The 18,205-nt window shown below is 38.2% G+C and overlaps 1 protein-coding gene across 1 annotated transcript; it reads right to left on the reverse strand.

Moving 5' to 3' along the window:
- Positions 1-241: 241 nt before the first annotated feature.
- jakmip1 (janus kinase and microtubule interacting protein 1) lies at positions 242-18,084 on the reverse strand. Its single transcript, XM_055159245.1, has 14 exons — positions 17,632-18,084; positions 11,745-12,045; positions 10,967-11,299; positions 9,299-9,460; positions 7,686-7,898; positions 6,709-6,822; positions 6,450-6,596; positions 6,034-6,204; positions 5,726-5,785; positions 4,108-4,236; positions 3,627-3,755; positions 3,462-3,545; positions 2,100-2,162; positions 242-1,163 (listed from the first exon to the last, which is right to left on the reverse strand). Exons 2-14 carry the CDS (start codon positions 11,898-11,900, stop codon positions 981-983), a joined length of 1,944 nt encoding a protein of 647 aa, XP_055015220.1. The 5' UTR covers positions 11,901-12,045; positions 17,632-18,084; the 3' UTR covers positions 242-980.
- Positions 18,085-18,205: the final 121 nt, after the last annotated feature.

Below are 18,205 nucleotides of genomic sequence, written 5' to 3' on the forward strand. Positions count from 1 at the left end.
GCAATAACAGCAATTCAGTTAATGCAGACAGGAAAACACAGCGTCAGCACTATACTGTGATCTCGTCTGTAAACTACTGCCTTCACATTGATGCAGCCAACATGTTTGACAGGTAATAAAAACTAACAGTACTTGAGAGTTAAAAGGTGCACTGTGTAACTTTTTGGTTGGGGGTCTGTCACCTGCTTGTTTCTATGGATATGTCATTGCTCTGCCAAAAACGTTCCACAGTATGACAATAAACAGCTCTACCTTACATTTATTCAATTACAGGTGGTTTTACAGCTCAAAAATACATAGAAAAACAGGCATTCTGACAGTAAGTGGGGTTGCCTCTCCACAGATCTGACCTGTAACTTTGTCTGGTTTGTCTCCATGAAGGTAGAAAGTGCTGATACTATGCTGTAAAACAAAGCAGTAACATCTCCATGGAGAAAAGCATTTTACGAACCCTCCACCAGAAAAGTTACACAATTCACCTTTAAAGGAAACTATTGGGATGTTACTTACATTAAGACAGAAAACATGACCGGGATCTGCTAAAACAAAGGAGGTGAAAAAAACAAATACAGAAATGGGGTGCAAAAATTCACATGGACAAAATTAAATCTGGAAAAAGGATTGCCACATTGTTCAAATCGAAAACATCAGTGAAGATATGTGCTCAGATATAATAACAATAATCATTTATTCACATTATAAATATTATACCTCAGTAATATACAACACTGATGATTTACACAATACAAATAAAGTAAGAAAACATGCGTGCAAATGGGATACAAAATGAACAAAGATGAAAGTGGGAGCTGTACTTAAATATGGTTTATTCAAGTAAAATACATCAACATTCATGCATTCAAAATGATTCCAGTTCACGGATGGGGCCAACAGCTGCCATGCAAAACTATAAACAACAATCATATGGATACAGTGTAGTTTTCTGTGAGTTCAATGAAACAATCCAGGCAGTCTATGGATCACTGTAAATAGGTCTTGATTCTGGAGCTGAGGTTGTTGTTGTCGCCTCCTGGTGACACTATGATGGTATTACAGTCTCTTACTTCTAATTCAAGCACTCTGAACTCCAGCAGCTCATTTTGGTCCCGAGCGTCCTGGACCTCTGCTTCTAGTCGCTTTTCCGCCTGCTGCAGTGTACAAATCTAAGAAACAGAAACATCAAAATTATATAGACGCTTTAAAATCCTTTAAAAATATCATAATGTTCAAAATGGAATGAAGGCAAAGAGAAGCAGACATAATATATTTTCAGTCATTAACACATCTAAATGCTAATGATTTTACAACATTACACCAAAGCAATTTTGAATCTTCAAGGTGCACACATTAGTCAATTTGCTTCTCTGTTAAGGATGGAAAATGTATGGAAAACCTCAAAATTGTATATGAACACACAAAGTATAATTTATGATGAAATTTGTAGATTAAGTGAAAAACTGTATAAGGCTCTAAAAATCTGGATTTTTCCTTTGTCAAAAATGCTTAGTGTCTATCACAATCTCTTCTTACATAAACAAATAACATAAAACACAATTGTAAATATTTTTAAATCAGGCTCTGATGTCACTTGCATGTATTTGAGAGGATTTCATTTGTCAAATGTCCTTCTTGTTTATTCTGAGGTTAATCCCAGTTTTCCCATTGAAATCACATTATGTTTCATTTGACATTTGCCTTTAGTTATCTCCATTCTGGACTTTAACATTTTTTTGTTTACACATTTACACACAATATCATGATTTTCTTGGAACCAGTTGAGGATTTTGAATTTATCATGATTCTTATACACACTGTATTTTTCTATTGCCTTTTAGAGGTAAATTAAGTAATCTACTTCTTCTGTAAATTCAAGCTTCACTATGATTGGTTAAATCCAGCTGTCACTCGCTCAAATCCCTACATAATTTAACCAATAGGAGAAGCGGCTGAGAAAAATTGTCTGTATTTGAGAAGACAGTGTTATGTACCAAAACAGTGAGACATGATATGATGATATGACCAAAATATTGAAAATATGACCATATTGCAGAGCTTATATGTTTTCATAAGTTGAATTCAACTTAAAATATACTGATTACCTTTTCGTGAAGATCCTGATTGGTCCTAAGCAAGTACTGCTTCTCTTCAACCCATTTTGAATCCTGTCATAGCAACCAAGTCAAGCATTAGAAGAAAAATCACAAAACAATATCGATGTCCTTGTTTTCATCCCAACTTTTCCCACACACTCAACATGCACTTAACTAATGAAAACAAGCTGATGTGATGCAGGTACAAACACAAGACAAGAACAAGAACAAGGTGAGACATTCAGTTTTATTGATTTGGAAGAAAATCAATATTTGGAAGAAAAGAACAGGCCACCACCTGAGACAAGAAACACAACAAACTGGAAACAAATGCTTTTTGTTAAAGGCGTTTGGTGAAGAACATGCTATGTCAACCAAGAAACAGAATATGCGACACATACCATCAGTCTCATGCTTAAATCAATACAAATTATGGTCCGTTCAGACAACGGCGTCAAAAAATGCCCTAGATGTCTCTATTTGGACGCCTTTGCACTGGAGTTTCGAAGCCAGCGACGTGCGTCTTTGACGCCGTGGACGAATGGGAGAAAAATAGTTGACGTGCGTCTGTTGTTCTGGAAACAAGTGTTTGGTCCCGATCTTTTCCCGAAAGGATGGCAGACGAGTCTGAGAGAGTGACTTTAGTGTATTTATTACATAAAACCATCAGTGAAGGAGATATATACTATACTCCCCTAATGACATTGGTTCACCCGTGGTCTAGTCCTGGTCTAGTTCTGGTTTAGTCCTGGTCACTGGATACTCGTCTCTGATTGGTTGACATAAAAAGTTAAGCATTTTCAACTTCTGGCGCTGACACCCTGGATGCGCGTCCAGAGTGTCGACACCAGAACGCTCAAGGCACGGTGCATTGATGCCAGATTCGCGCCATAAAAATGCAGGGCGCCCAAGACGTGCATCCACATAGACTTTGCATATAAACTGGACGCCTTGACGCTCTGGTCTGAACGGGCCTTTAACCTGGTAAAATATACTGCCACTTTAAAGATAATTTACATCACTTGCAAATATGACCTTACATTGATTTGGAAAATATAGCACATCTGAAACAATAGCTTTTGATCTATTTCTGGATGGACACAGTGGCCTCAAATTATTGAAATCAGATCACAAAGGAATACACAGCACCAGCAGACAGATCAGTCTTTGGGACATAGAGCAAGGCACAGATAACAGCCATACATGCAGGAAGTGATATCATACATGCAAGAAGTGACATCACAGAAAGGTGCGGACGTGTTCAGCATAGCGCCAGCCCAAGAGCAGAGCAGCCAGAAAAACATGCAGGATGGCCAGTGAGACCAAGACTCCTCCCCTCAAGCTCCTGTCCCCCTCCCTCGTCAATGTTACCTGCCCCCGCTCCGACAGGGCCTTCTCCAGGTCCACAATCTTCGCCTGACAGCTGCTCAGCTCTGCCTGCATCTGCTCTCGGGCCTGTAGGACACAACATGAATGAATCCCAGTACAAAAGGGGCTCATGTTTCAGGTCATTACTGATTATTTAGGTGTACAAACCCTGGCCTCTCTCTCAGCATCCAGCGTCCCACCAGTCTGTTCCTGCAGGAGGGCATAGGCTCGCTGGAGCGCCTGGTACTCTCTGGTCAGTTGCCGAAATCGAAGCTCTGATTCCTCACGAGAAATATTCTGTAATAAAATAAGAATACATCTCAACATAAATCAATGAGTGTGCATATAAGTTGTTTTTAAGTTGTTTTAAGGTTTAAAAATGTTGCAATTGATGCGTGTTATCAAAGTTTTTAATTTATACAACTGATCTAAAAAGCAATTGGTTAGCCTGAATTATCCTTATGAAGAAAGACTTAAGTCATAATGAACATTTACCAGGTTTACCTGATTCATCTTAATAACTACTTGTTAACCAATTAATATCGTAACCCTAATTCCTAACTCCTAACCTCTAAATTAAGTAGTTACAATAATAACATGTCTAAATATTTAAAAATCTTGAAATAATCTGACTCCAAATGACTTTTACCTCTTCTAAATCTTCCTCTGGAGTGGCAGGTGTGCGGTCTGTCAGGTCGGTATTATATGAAACAAGTGATGAGGTTTCTGAATCAATCGACTCCTCATCAAATCCAAAATATGTCTCCACAACATGCCTCTGTAAGAAAGGTAAAATGAAGATACTGTACATTATAATTTTTCTTTTGTTATGCCTTGTTCATGATGTAAAGTAGGACTGCAACAACTACCAAATGAACTCTTCTAATAACTGTTAAACATTTTCTGGACTAAACAAACAAAAGACGTATTTATTACAAAAAAGGCATTGACAAAACCATATAGCAAATTCAGTTTTAATATTTTTTTTCCTCTGTCTAGAACATATCTTTACCTTTAAAAAATTTATCATTGTTTGAATAGTCAATTTATCAAAAAAATTATCGTTGACAAGTTCACTACTCTTTAGTTTAATCTTTATTTGTCACGGACCACGCACAAATTAATATAACAAAAGAAAATTTAGCTACTGATACTTTCCATTTCCACAAAAAAAACTTAAAACTAAATAAATAAATAATCATTAACTACAGCCCTAATCTAAAGTGCTCAAAACATACTGCCCATCATTAGTTGTTATTTCTTAACATTAACTCTTACCATCATGTTTATAAGTCATCTCCTGACAACCGGAAAAATACAGACAGACTAGAGCACATAAGCAGATGAAGGCAGAAAAATAAAGGATCAAAAGAAAATACTCCGTCATGACGCTACCAAAAATGTCTGTCCACCTCAACAAATAATCCACAAAATGCAAAAAATTTATAGTTCAAAGAACTCCACAATAAACCCTAGAGTCGGTTGAATACCTAAAGAATAAAAGTACTCAATAATCCAAGTCAAACTGCCACATCCTTTACACAAAACAACACAGAGGTACTAAGTGAAGATGAGAGTAGAGACCCACATCTTAAACTCCACCCTTAGCAACATCATGGCCTCCAGTGAATTCATCCCAACATGCAGTAACACAAGCAATTATTTATTCCTTTACACAATGATCTTCAATAATTAAGTATTTTCCTGTGTCTGCAAGAAATCTCCACTGTGTTACAATACTAACATTTAAAGCTCCAAACATTTGTGATAGATATAATGAAAAGATTAAAAAATATTACAAGTAGGCCAAATTATTTTTTTTCATTTCATTTCACCATGCTATCATAGGCCTACTCTTGAGAAATCAGGCTACTAGCTGAAATGACTATCCAGTTTAGCTTACATTTGTACATCTGGTGAACTGACTAACAACAACTCTACTAGAAACATAACAGATCTTTAAAACTGACATCTAAAAACATGCTGGCAGCAGCGATACCAGTGATAATTCCACTTCACTGTGGGACTAGAACAGTATGAGATGTGTTAGGACAGCTTGAATGCGTTTTGTTTTCTAGCATACTGTCATTAAAGTCCCTTGAGGCCAATTACATTAAAAATACTGCAGACCAGCATCAACACACACAGGCGCACACAGGCGCACACGTACACACATACACACATACACACACACCTTTTAGGGAGGAGGAGTTGCTTAGGTACAACATTGCTTTATCAAGAGAACAGAGAAACGAATTTGCACTTACTTTAGGCATCTTCACTTGTCTCCGCTTGGTCTTAATGGTCATTGCCAATCTGTCACGTTCCTACAAACAAGGTTAATACAAGTTGTTATCAGGGGGTTTGTTTATGTTTTTTCTACAACATATTTTTTTAACATTTCATCAAATAACAGTCCAGCAATTTGTAAAAATTCTATCAAGGGTATAATTCTCTACACTGATATTAAACATTTAGAAGTAAATGTACTGCTTTTATTTGACATATTTTTCTTGATATTTGAATATAGTTTTAGTACAGTAGTAACACAGTGAAAGTATGGGCTTGCTCAGACCTGTGTGAGCTCATCGATGATGCCACGTTGCTCGACGACCTGTAGTTTGAGGAACTCCACTTCCTGTTCCTCGTGGGCATGGCTCAGATCTGTCAAAGAGCTTGGCCTCTTTAACTGGGACTGATGAGACTGTTGTTGTGATGGGGGACGGGAGGAGGCAGCTTTCTCTTTCTAGGAATAGAATATGACATAAGAGCTATTACTTTTATTACTATTGTAAAAATCAACACTACAAAGCATAATAAAATAGATGTATCTGTGCTAAAATACTACCTAAGTAAAAGAATGACTCATTACTGATTATTGTATAAGTATTATTGATATATTATTAATTATTATTACTGATTTTTTTGTTGTCTGTTAAGTATTAGGAATATACTTCTTTAAAAAAAACTACGTATTTTTAAAAAACTCACCATCTCAGCATTTTCGCGGCTCAGGTTTTTGAGTTTCTCCTCCATTCGCTGCAGGGTTTGTAGGAGGTCATCATTTTTCTTAGACAAACGCTTGTTCTTCTCAAACATGGGCTTCATTTGGCTCTCTGCCTCCCTCACCCGTTTTAGCTATATATACACAGGAGAAATAAAAAAACATTGTAATACATTGTAATACCGTTAACTGTCTTTACACAGTCCTAAATTTGACTAGGTATGCTTATTAATTTGCATTGCTTACCAGTTCATTTCTCTCATCGGCTAGTAGTGCATTTCTGTCTTCAAGTTTCCGGATCATACCATGAAGTTCGGCAATTTTCAACTGGAACCTCCTCATGTCACGCTCATCCACCTCCTGAACAGCAGAGGGCAGAGGAGAGGAGGAGGAAGATACAAACTGAAAAGGGGATTGTCATGCAGGCACACATGCAGGTTTTGAAAGTGGATAGAAAAGGTGAGGTGCGTCAAAGATGCAAATACTGTTTAAGCATGAATGGTACTGTGTCTCCAAACCAAGTAAATATTTGACTTTCAAAGTATCATTCAGCCATGTGAAAAGTACTGGTAGAAACATAATACATTTCACTTTTCATTTATACCATCCACATTTCAGCTTTTCAAATTCTGAAAGTCTTGAGTTAAGCTTGAAATAGTCCAGGCACTGAAATTTCTCTGAAATTTAATTTCAATGGGAATGTAGTTCCAAAGATGTGGTGCATAACAGCAAAACGCTCCAGCCCCCACAGAGCAGAGCCTAATGCTGCAAACACTAAATGGTATAAGAACAATGGACTAATATCTAATTTATCTGCATTATTTGATTAGCATGCATGCATGCTTACTAAGGCTGAGTACCTCAATTTTGGGAAGGTAGTAATAGTTAATATGTGATTTTGATATTGGGTTTTCTTTATTGGTACCTAAGTGGTACTTTTTTGGTACATTTTCATATATTAATTGCTAGAGTGACAAAACAGGATTATAATATTTAGAAATACAATTTATTTGAGGAAATTTGTAGTTGTTCATTCATTTATGGTGGACACTGCTAGTATCTCTCTACAGTGCTCTCCCAGATCTCATCACCATCAAAAGAAACAAAAGAAAAGTACTTATTCTTTCAGTACTGTACTGGTATATTTAAATGGTACCCTGCCCTATGCGTAGCAACCATGAAATGAAAGGAAGTAATATCTTATTCCCAGCATAATGAGATACCTGGTTGTACTGCAGTTCTGTGTTATCTCCGAGCCCAGGCACCACTTCTCTTTTGGGGCTGCCGTGGTTGAACTTCTCAGCCTCTCGGACCTGTCCCAGCTGCTCATCGAGAGCCTCTTTCTGTAGCTGTAGTTTTTGGGCATATCCAGCCTGCACTCCTAACTCCCTCTCCAAGGCACACACCACACGGTCCTTGGCTTTCAGCTCATCCATCTGCAAAGAACATCAGAAAAAACACGCTGAAAGTGCCATTATGTATGTATATATTGACCATATATTTCTAAAACCATCAAGATTTTATGATGTCTGTACAATTTTATTAGATATTAGTGCATTACTGGACTTGAAACTCAGTGGAGTGGACTTTACGATTTGGTGCTCTTGCTAATGATTGTGCCCATAAAAGTTCAAAAATGTATTAAATTTTGGCATTTTATTAAAACAAATAAAAGGTATTTCATTCAAGTTTAAGTATTTTACAAAACTGTGCTCCTTGTGTTTCTAACATGTCTCACACTTCTAACAAGTTCCTCCTCAACTTCCCCTCAACACTTTGTTCTTTTAACTCCGGTATTTCCTGAAATGCCTTGTTGCATCAGTGTCACAGACTCACTGGTTTCACCACAACAAGTCACCTTTGTTTTACATTACATAATAATATAAAACTACTTTTTGGAATAGGCTTAATCAATGATGATAGAGAAAGCAGCATAAGCAGGATAAAACAACTGATATTGGACAAACTGAATACCTATCTATTTGATAGGAAATGTATTAAACATACATTAGAAGCATCAAGGACTAGTGTCACAATACTAGAATTTCACTCTTGGTTTCGATACCAAGGAAAAGGCCCAATACTCAATACACATTTCAAAATAACAGTGACAATAAAAAAACTCATAACTGTATCAGTTTCTTTAACCTCACTATGTGGTCTTATACTAGCTCAGCCTCTTATAGATCGGTACTTTTAAAGATACAAGTTTGTCCTGTTTTTAACTTTTTTCAGTTTCAATTTGAATTTTTTTCAGTTTTAGTTTGGTTTATTGTCTGTCACAAGTAACAACGAAAATGTATTTGGAGCATTAAACAGTAGTGTGGCTATAATGCAAGACAGTGCAATTCATAAAGGGCAAATACTCAGAATAGAATGTAAACATATGCATGATTCTGAGGTACTTCAGTATTGATATGCATAAAAGAATATCTTGTGTCATTACTAGTTTTAGTATCCGTTAGTATCTGGGTATACATTTTTATAACCCTACCAAAAGGCCTGTTACGATTAATACTATTATCAACTTATCATTCAATACATGATAGATGGAACAGTAATTTTTGGGAGTCAATATTTATCATAAGTACTTTTTTCTTTGTGCTAGTGGTAATTTTTGGTATTTTTTTCAGCAATATAATATGATTTTGGTGATAGATAATGTACATTAAGAATACTTTTTGGGGATAATTCTGCTATATTGTTTGGTTTCAGTATTACCACTTATCATCTATATTTACTTCAGCAATATATCATACATCAAAATTTGTTATCATGACAGGCCTACCTACCCAGTACGTATCCTAAATTCCCTGTCAAACACAGATGCCCTCACCAGTCTGCGGATGTCCCTCTCACAGTCTCGTTTGATGCGGTGCACTTCGTCTTGGTGCTGTTGATAGGCTGTGCGCAGGTCTGCAGCTTTGGCTTTATCTGCCTGGAGAGCGTTAGCTAGGGCCTCCTCGGCCTGCTTTCTGCCCGTCTTCTGCTCCTGGATCTAAAATAGAGCATTAAAGGTGCATTGTGTAACTTTGTGGAGGGTCTGTCAAATGCTTTTCTCCCTGAGAATGTTTTTGCTTTGTTTGGAATGTTTCACAGTATGGCATTAAATCTTTCTCTTCATGAAGGCCAAAACCAGATCAAACCAGACCAAGTTACAAGTCAGATCTGTGGAGAGACAACCCTTCTCACAGTCAGAATGCCTGGTATGGGTATTTTTGAACAATAAAACCACCTGTAATTTAATAAATGTAAAGTAGAGCTGTTTAATATCATTCTGTGGAACTTTCTACTGTAGGTAGAGCAATGACACATCCATAGAAACAAGCAGGTGACAGACCCCCAACCAAAAAGTTACGTAGTGCCCCTTTAACATACATAAAGAGGTTACAACATTTTATTACCTACATAAAACCAATAATGTAGGTGGATTTTAATATAAATATTTATTCAACTGTATGAATGGTGAGCTTAACAAATAGGCCTAGAAAAACAATAGCTTGGAAAGAGGCATTTCCACCGTTTCCTGTTGTTCAGAAAAAAACATTTACAAAGGTTTGCACAGTGCCCTATCAGCACTTGGCCTACAGCATATATTATTTATATATTTTATATTATATAATATAATAAATATAATATAAAAAATATAATATAATATAAGCCTGAGTCCAGAAAACACCGTTGTGTGCAGTTAACACATGGAATTAGCGTTCACATGAAGTTGCTACACTAGCTAGCGATATTGTCAGCGCACTCAAATAGTTTATTGGTGTGTGAAAAAATAAGTTATGCTGCTAAATGAACATTAGTGAGGGGGATACGTCTTACCCATATGCATCAATGACATGAAGAAATGTCTCAAACTTCAGTACCCGGACATCCACTCACAGCTGATTGATAGAACTAGCCTAGCCCTGCTCCCGAGAGAGCCTGAAATCTGCTGAAATCCTACACTGACATGATACAGACAGGACAGCAGCTTTTGCAGGAGTCATGCGTGGTAGAGCATGGGGAGAGAGGGGGGTGATGCGCTGAGGAAGATGCTAGGTTGACTGTGCTTTGAACATTTATTTTGTGCTTCATACACACACCCTTCTGATGGAAAACACACAAAGAAATGCAGATGATGCAGCTATTAAGTTAAAGGTGATTGATGTGGCTGTGGAAGAAGGAAACAGAGCTGCTGCACATGAGCCCGGTATCAGTGAGTCAATGGTGATATTGTGGCGACGGCAGCGTGACAAACTGACTCAATGCAAGAAAATTACAAAAGCTTTCAGAGGCAATAAAAGCAGATGTCCCCATTTGATAACGTTCCTGAAGATGTGGACACCTCCAATGTATATTCAGGTGCGACCTATATATGTACAATTTTAAATTGTTAAAATTTAGTTGATGCGGCTTATATTCAAATGTGCTCAATAGTCTGTAAAATACCGTAGTTACCCTTCAATAAAACATTAAACTACACAAATCTGTGATTATTCTTGACTTTAAACTTCACCTCTTGTTGCAGCTTGAGTCTCTCCCCATCAAATGCCCTCCTGGCCTCCTCTCGTGCCTCTCCAAGTAGTGCATTTTTTAATTTGTCAGCTGCTCCGTCCCTCAATGCGTTGACCAGGCCCTGCAGCCTCTGGACCTCCGTGTCTCGGATCTTGATGGTGCGGGCCAGCTCCACCTCATGTTGTCGTGCTAAAGCTTCTCGAGCAGCAGCCACTTCTCTGAGTTTCTCTTCGTGGAGTTTGGCCTTCAGGTCTGTGATGGCCACAGAGTGTTTGTGTTGTTCAAGCTCCCGGGCCTGACGCTGCTCCTGGAGACGCTCACGCAGCTTACAGATCTGTGGAAAGAGGAAAGCAGAACTTTTGAGTTTCTTTCACTTCCTTTCAATTAGTCCTGTCTGGTATTATACTAAAAGTATTATGTATTTCAAAAAGGTGTTCAAAATGCATATTTCTGTACCTTCAGTAAATAAAATTTTTCCTCATTTTTTCAGGGGTATACTTTATTACCCCATAGGGAAAGTTGTTCTCCGCATTTGACCCCTTCTCCTTTTAGGAGCTTTGCGTGAACTGAGTGACCCATCTCCAGATCTTGAGCAAGGCTTAGCTACCTTAACTGGAGGATTTTATCATTTTACCTGTTGTGCATGTTTTGTGTTGATGAGGGAAACCCATTCAGACACAGGGAGAAACATAAAAACTCTGAACAGATAGGGGAACAAACCTAGAACCTTTTTGCTGTGAGTTGAGAGTGCTAGCCACAGTGCCACAGTGTGAGCTCACCTTGGCCCGCTCCTGATGCAATTCGACCTGCACATCCAAAAGCTTGGACTTTAGCTCCTCGTTGGTGGCTGGAGCCGGGTCGGCCATCACCTCGGGTTTGTCTGGTTTCCGGCCCTTTTTAGAGGGTTGGGCCCCAGGGGGAGTGGTGGATGACATAGCAGCCCGCCTGCCTGAGCGGGGCAGACATAGAGGTGGTAGGTGTGTGGGGAACAGGCCAGAGTCAGAAGCTGCTCCTCCGCTCTGCTTCACTAAACAGGATCATTATCAACGCTGTGGCAGCTGTGGTTACATCCTGCTGGATCTGTAAGAGACAAAGAGCACATAAACATAGTTAACTGTATTCATGTATTTTATATGCATTTATTTGGTTAATAATTAACAGGTAATAGGGGTGTGCTATACTGACAAAAATGTATATCTTGAGTTTTTAAGAATATCCCAGTGACAATATTTGTCATGGTGCTTCATAATGTAAATAGCTGCAGTTTAATTTGACTGAATATCGCAGCTGTAGTTAAAACTTTTTTTTAGCACAACACAATAAGGTGCAACAACCAAGGGGAAAGAGCCTAGATTTGGATGAAACAAACTGTGCTTAGTTCTGTTTTGCTTTCAAAACCTTGTGGATCCATCCCTGGCAAAACTCAAGGCATTTATCACTGTCCAGTTATATTCCCTGAACTGTGCTTAGAAGCTCCATTGGTCAGAGAATCGTGCCTGGCGAATACACAAGCGCTCCTCATCCGCACTGTCCCTATGGAGCAGACTGTCACCGTTCTGACATTACAGATTTGTTCAGATTTTCTGAATGTAGCCAGAATGTTGCTCTGAATGCCTCATAAAATCCTTGTTAATTAAATATGGAGAACATTTGCTATTTGATAAAAAAAACAAAAAAAAAACACATTCATGAGTTTCACCTTCACATTCAGGATTGTTAATTGCTGTGGCAACAGTCCTAATTTTTCATCATTCATTCTGACACCCATGAATAGACCATACACACCCTCGTCAATGAACATAGCTTGGCAACCTTACTATCTTCTTATGACTATTAAAGAAATTATGCAATGATGAGAGCTGAAGCCATCTTTTCATCCATGAACATCAGACATTCATACAAACACAGATGGATGAAATTGTTACCAAGGCAACTCTCCATTTCTGTTAAAGCACGCAGCATGCTGGGAAAGGAGAGACATGCACTGAACACAGGGTAATGAGAGAAAGCACTTTTGTAAAACACACTTAGTGGTGCACATGATTTTGTAATCAGCTCTCCTATCTTTAAACTGGAGTTGACTGCCAGACAGAAATGCACCAACCAAGGCTATGGGGGCAGGACAGCACTCTCTCTCATGCACAACTACACAGCTAGCATTGTTAAACCATAAGCACCAATGGACTTTATAAACTAAGAAACACACAGTGGAAAATAGGCTAAGAAATGGGAAAATGCACATAAATATCACCCTTTTGCTTAAAAGGTCTGCATTATTGGGTGCAGTGCAATGGTGTCTATAATCTCATTGTTTAATTTAAATAGATAAGAACAGAACAGAAATTCCTCACAAAGAAATCATTCACTCCATAAGCAGATACTGATACAGCTGCATCTATTCATACCAGTACAAGTCACACAAATGATAACATTCACAGATAGGCCTTGGCAATAGTTTTTTCCTTTCCTTTTTCCTTATATATCACCATTTTCAATTAGATAATATTTTTATTAATCAACAAAAATAATACATGTGGCTTTTAATCTTGATTTTAAAAACAACTGTAAAATGCATTCCTCCAAAGTCTGACTCTGCTCCAACAACATGCTAAAGGATTGGCTGTAGAGCTGTAAATTAAAAAACCCATGCAAATCATTCACAGTTAGAAAAACTGGAATGTGATTCATTTCTATTCACAGCCTTCATGACAACAGTTTGCAGCACAGTCATTGTAAACTGCATTTTAGGCTCCCCTAAGATAAAATACGATACCCACTACAGTAAATAAACCTTAATTTAAAACCAACATATGCAAACAAAGATAAAACTGACAATAATTTCTTAAGTGTATAGAAGAAAGAGAGTGTGTTGTTTGTGGAGATCATCATGACTCAAATCATGTGGTCCATTTGTGCTTAAGCTTGGCACCTTGAAGCTAAACACACACACACACACTCATTTATAGTTCAGGGGAAAATAGGAATGTTATACGGGAAACAGGGCACTTTAAATGAGGCACCCACAAAATAACAAGAGTCTGGTTGTCATCAGGGCAAACGAAAGCCACCAAAGGTCTGAAAACACCACAGACACTTACAAATAGCACGGCTGGGACTTCAAACACAAATGTACAATCAGAGTAAGATCTGGAAGATAGGGAAAAAAAATGTTTTCCTTGCGTGTCACTGATCAATTCAATCTTATTTTTTCTTTTACTGTTTTCAATCTTACTTTCATTAAAGGACAGACTTGAATCAAATGCGTTTAACATAAAGATACTGAATTTATTCAGCCTAAGTCTGATTTATGCTTATGCTTATTTGAATTTCAATAGTGTAAATTAAAACAAATTAAAGGAGCACCAAATTAAAACCTTTGATTAATCTTCTTAAGACAAACAATGGTTAGAGACTGGATAAAGGACATTAGTTGCACAATCAAGCTAATGAGTGCTTTTGAAAAATAAGCCTGACTGGTGCAAAGCCACAAGACCACAGCACCGCAACAGCATAAGAGCCCACATGGTTATAGATTATAGAGTCATATGTAAGTGTACAATAATGACGGCTCAGGCTGAAACTTGGCTGGTATTTATGTATGTTGTAATCTTGCTTGTTAAAAACAGGCAGAGCTACAATAACTGTCACAGATATAGAGTTTCATGGCTTCAAGGAAACTCTGAAGACATTGTTATTGTAGAACTGTAACCTCCATTAGAAGAACTGGGATAATAGGATCAGGGCCGTGGTGAAACTACAGTATTATCCAACTACAGGTTAGCAGTAAGTGGCTGCTGTTTTTCCTATGTGGGTTCATTTGGTGGGAGAGACTGTTAAGCTTTTAAAGATTAAGACAAACAGAATATAATGTGGTTTAAGCATCATGTGCCAACCTGCCACACTGATAATCTGACAGGGTTATTTAATATTGTGAAATATAGATTCTAAATGATAATATTGAAATTAATTAACACCACTGATAGAAAAACCCAAGACCAAATTTAAACCACACAAACTGTTCTAAATATGCAATATTGTTTAAAAAACAACAACAATGAGCTGCAATAAATAAATGACAGAATGCAAGAGATAAGTAGTTAGTTTGTATATATAATGAGTCATAGAAGTTCCAGTCCTCAATCCAATCTTCTACAGCTCAAATCTGATCGTAGATCAGAAAAATAACCAACATTTTTCCACTACTCCAAGGAAAGTCCCCACGATAAATACTGACCCCCCCAAAAATATTATTCCATCTGTCATGTATTGAACGATAACTCAAAATAGTATTTATTGTGACAGGCCTATTATTAGTCTGTTTGGTAACTGTTCATTACCTTATCCAGTCTTCTTCTTCTGGAAGTTCATGTGGTGATTGTGATTGGTTAAAACTGACTGTCAATCACACATACTAGTGCTCAAGCGGTAGAAGGAAGGGTGGAGAAAAAGCAGACAGTGTGTGTTTGAGAAAAGAGCTGCTTTAAACAGAAATGCTCAAGATTGGCGAGAAAATGCCTCCCTTTAACTGGACATTGGGATTTATCAGTTTTATGGTGCTAATATTTGGAGAAGACTTCCCGAAGATGAGAGATGTGAGACTATCCTCCATTCTGAAAATGTTCAAATCCAAGCTCAAACCAGAATTTTATCTTCACTCTCCTTTTTTTAAGGACATTTTATAATGATTGATGTTTTTATTTACTTATTTTACTGCATCATGAATTTAATGTCTGTTTTCAGTAAAACACTTTGAATTACTTTGTGTACAAATTGTGCTCTATGAATAAACTTGCCTTGCCTATTAAACACAATATCCTATAATACACAACATGCCTTACCTATTATATATACAATATCCACAATAAAAAAGGTACACTCCCATAAGATTCAGTCTGTATATTAGGATTAGAATAGCAAGAGTTTCAAAAAAGGTATTCATCTCTTTACTTCAGGATAAAATGACAGCAGAGGTTAATTAGGTTTACTTAACAGATGTAGAGTGCTCCGTCGCTTTTAACCAAGTCCAAACAGTCCTCTTAAATGCTCAAGAGGCCACACACATTCTCAGTGAACGTCAACCATTAACCAGACTTCAGAAGGAGCTGAAGCCTCATAAATACATAAAAAGGTATCCACCCTGGTTAAAAATCAACAATCAGGGCGTGGAGCAGTGCCACCCTCTTAACATGTCTAGCACAATGCCACAGACAGATAGACAGGACAAACGGCTCACTTCAATGAAGCATTAACATGAGTGACAAAAGATGTAGACTGTCAGAACTGGTCTAGTTACAGTCCAGGCCCAAACAGTGACAGTGATAGCTGGCTCTGTGTAAACATCCCAGAGAGAGGCTGAGTAACAGGCATTAAGGGCACTTCAAATGAAACATACGACCTGAAAACTAGACTATGCTAGTACAACAATCAAAGACACTGATTTCAATGACTAGTCAAGCCAAATAAAATGCACAAAATGTTGTATATTTATGGTCCTGGTTTGAGCCTTGTTTAGGCCTAAATTTTGATCTAAACTGGTCTGGTCGTGATCCTATTTGGATGTGATGCTGTTGAGAATGATACTTAGATTTACTTAGACTTACATTTACACTTCCACATATTTTACATCATGTATTATGTTACTAACATCCATAACATTTTGGTCATAGCAGTCAAGTGTTTTTAAGCTTCTCATACCTAGCATTTTTCTTGCTATTGCCTCAAATAAGCTTAAAGAGGATTGTGGCTGCATAACATCAGAGTAAACATAAGTACAACTAGTGCTTATCCTTAAAGCAGCTTAATTGTCTACTCTGTGATTAAAAATTAGGTCCAATGGCAGGATATGCAAAAAGGCACAATTGGATGCTGACAGTGAATTGTAGTAAAATATAGTGTATCCTAGCTCTATAATTATGTTAAAGCATGTCTTATAGATGGAAATGAAGTTCCTGTGCAACACATGTTGGCTGTCTGATGTGGTAGATTTACAAGGCCCCAGAGCAGATAAGGCAGGGTGCTTATTAGACATGGATGGTAAAGCTGTGGTTTGATGAAGATGTAAAGATACCATAATGCAGAGTGGTCAGTCCGTAATGACTTAAATGGACAGTATGTGCCCCTAAAGGAAACATTTAGAATGAGGATGCTTTTTGCCAAACCACACCCCAGAGCAACAAACAGCATCCTGTAGCCAGTGGCCCTGTGTCCTTGCATGAGAGTTACCACTGAGGTGTATCTGTTATAGGCTGTGCACTGAAATGATGCTGAGACGTCTTTTCTAACGGTGTGCACCAAAAGACATTTACAGACAGCAGTAAATCTTGTTCAAAGTGGGCCTCCTTTCCTTGGACTGGAGGTCCAAGCAAAGCCTGATGATAATGATATCAAATGGACAGCGCTGAGTTTAATCTCATGACGGGTTATATTACTGTGAAGACTGATACTTCCTCTTCAGCTGTCCATGTGTGCTAATGTGACATCAGTAGTCACTGCTGCAGCATCGCTCGTTCACATACTGTTTTGGTGAGAATCAGCTGTAGGCTCGTTTAATACAGATATAGCTACAGCATAATGAAGTGGGCTACAGTTGATTCCCACGCTCATTCACTCGTGCATGCATCCGCTGCAACATATAAAGTGCATCTCAGATTTGACAAAAAAACCTACCTCGATGTCCAGAATGTTCAACTCACAACTGATGCAAAAAATGCTGATAATTGCTCTCACATCCAGGAAAGGAAGGAAGCACGGCTTCGGTGGAGTGGCTGCGGCGTTAACTCACTTGAAAACGCACGGCCAAAGGCCAATAAAAAACGGCCACAAACTTTAAAATAAAATAGAAGTGTTTTTGTCCGCTGACACGAGTACCAAAGCTAGAATTAGTCCAGTTATCAATGGTTTGTATGAATCCAGGTTTCTTCTCGGCTCTCGCTGCACGCTGACATTTTCGCTCCCGCCCACACGCACACATTTTACAGCCCGCGTAACGTCATTCCTTCCTTCCTACACCCTCCACTCCGTCTACTGCATCCATGCGCTTCACAAAAACGGCTCGAGAAACGAAACCACTTCAGTATCTGTGCGTAATGAACGTGCATGAAAATGCTCAGCGGGCGTCGCCTGCAGCGTGTAAGAAGTGCGACACCTGACTGCGTGGACAAGAATGACACCGCGCACGGAAAATGCGTGGACACGCAGCTTTTTGGCGCGTCAGTACGCAGGACAGTTACACTCATCAGGC

Source organism: Boleophthalmus pectinirostris, unplaced genomic scaffold (genome assembly GCF_026225935.1).
Source record: "Boleophthalmus pectinirostris isolate CB_2022bp ecotype Guang Dong unplaced genomic scaffold, ASM2622593v1 HiC_scaffold_23, whole genome shotgun sequence".
NCBI lineage: Eukaryota > Metazoa > Chordata > Actinopteri > Gobiiformes > Gobiidae > Boleophthalmus > Boleophthalmus pectinirostris.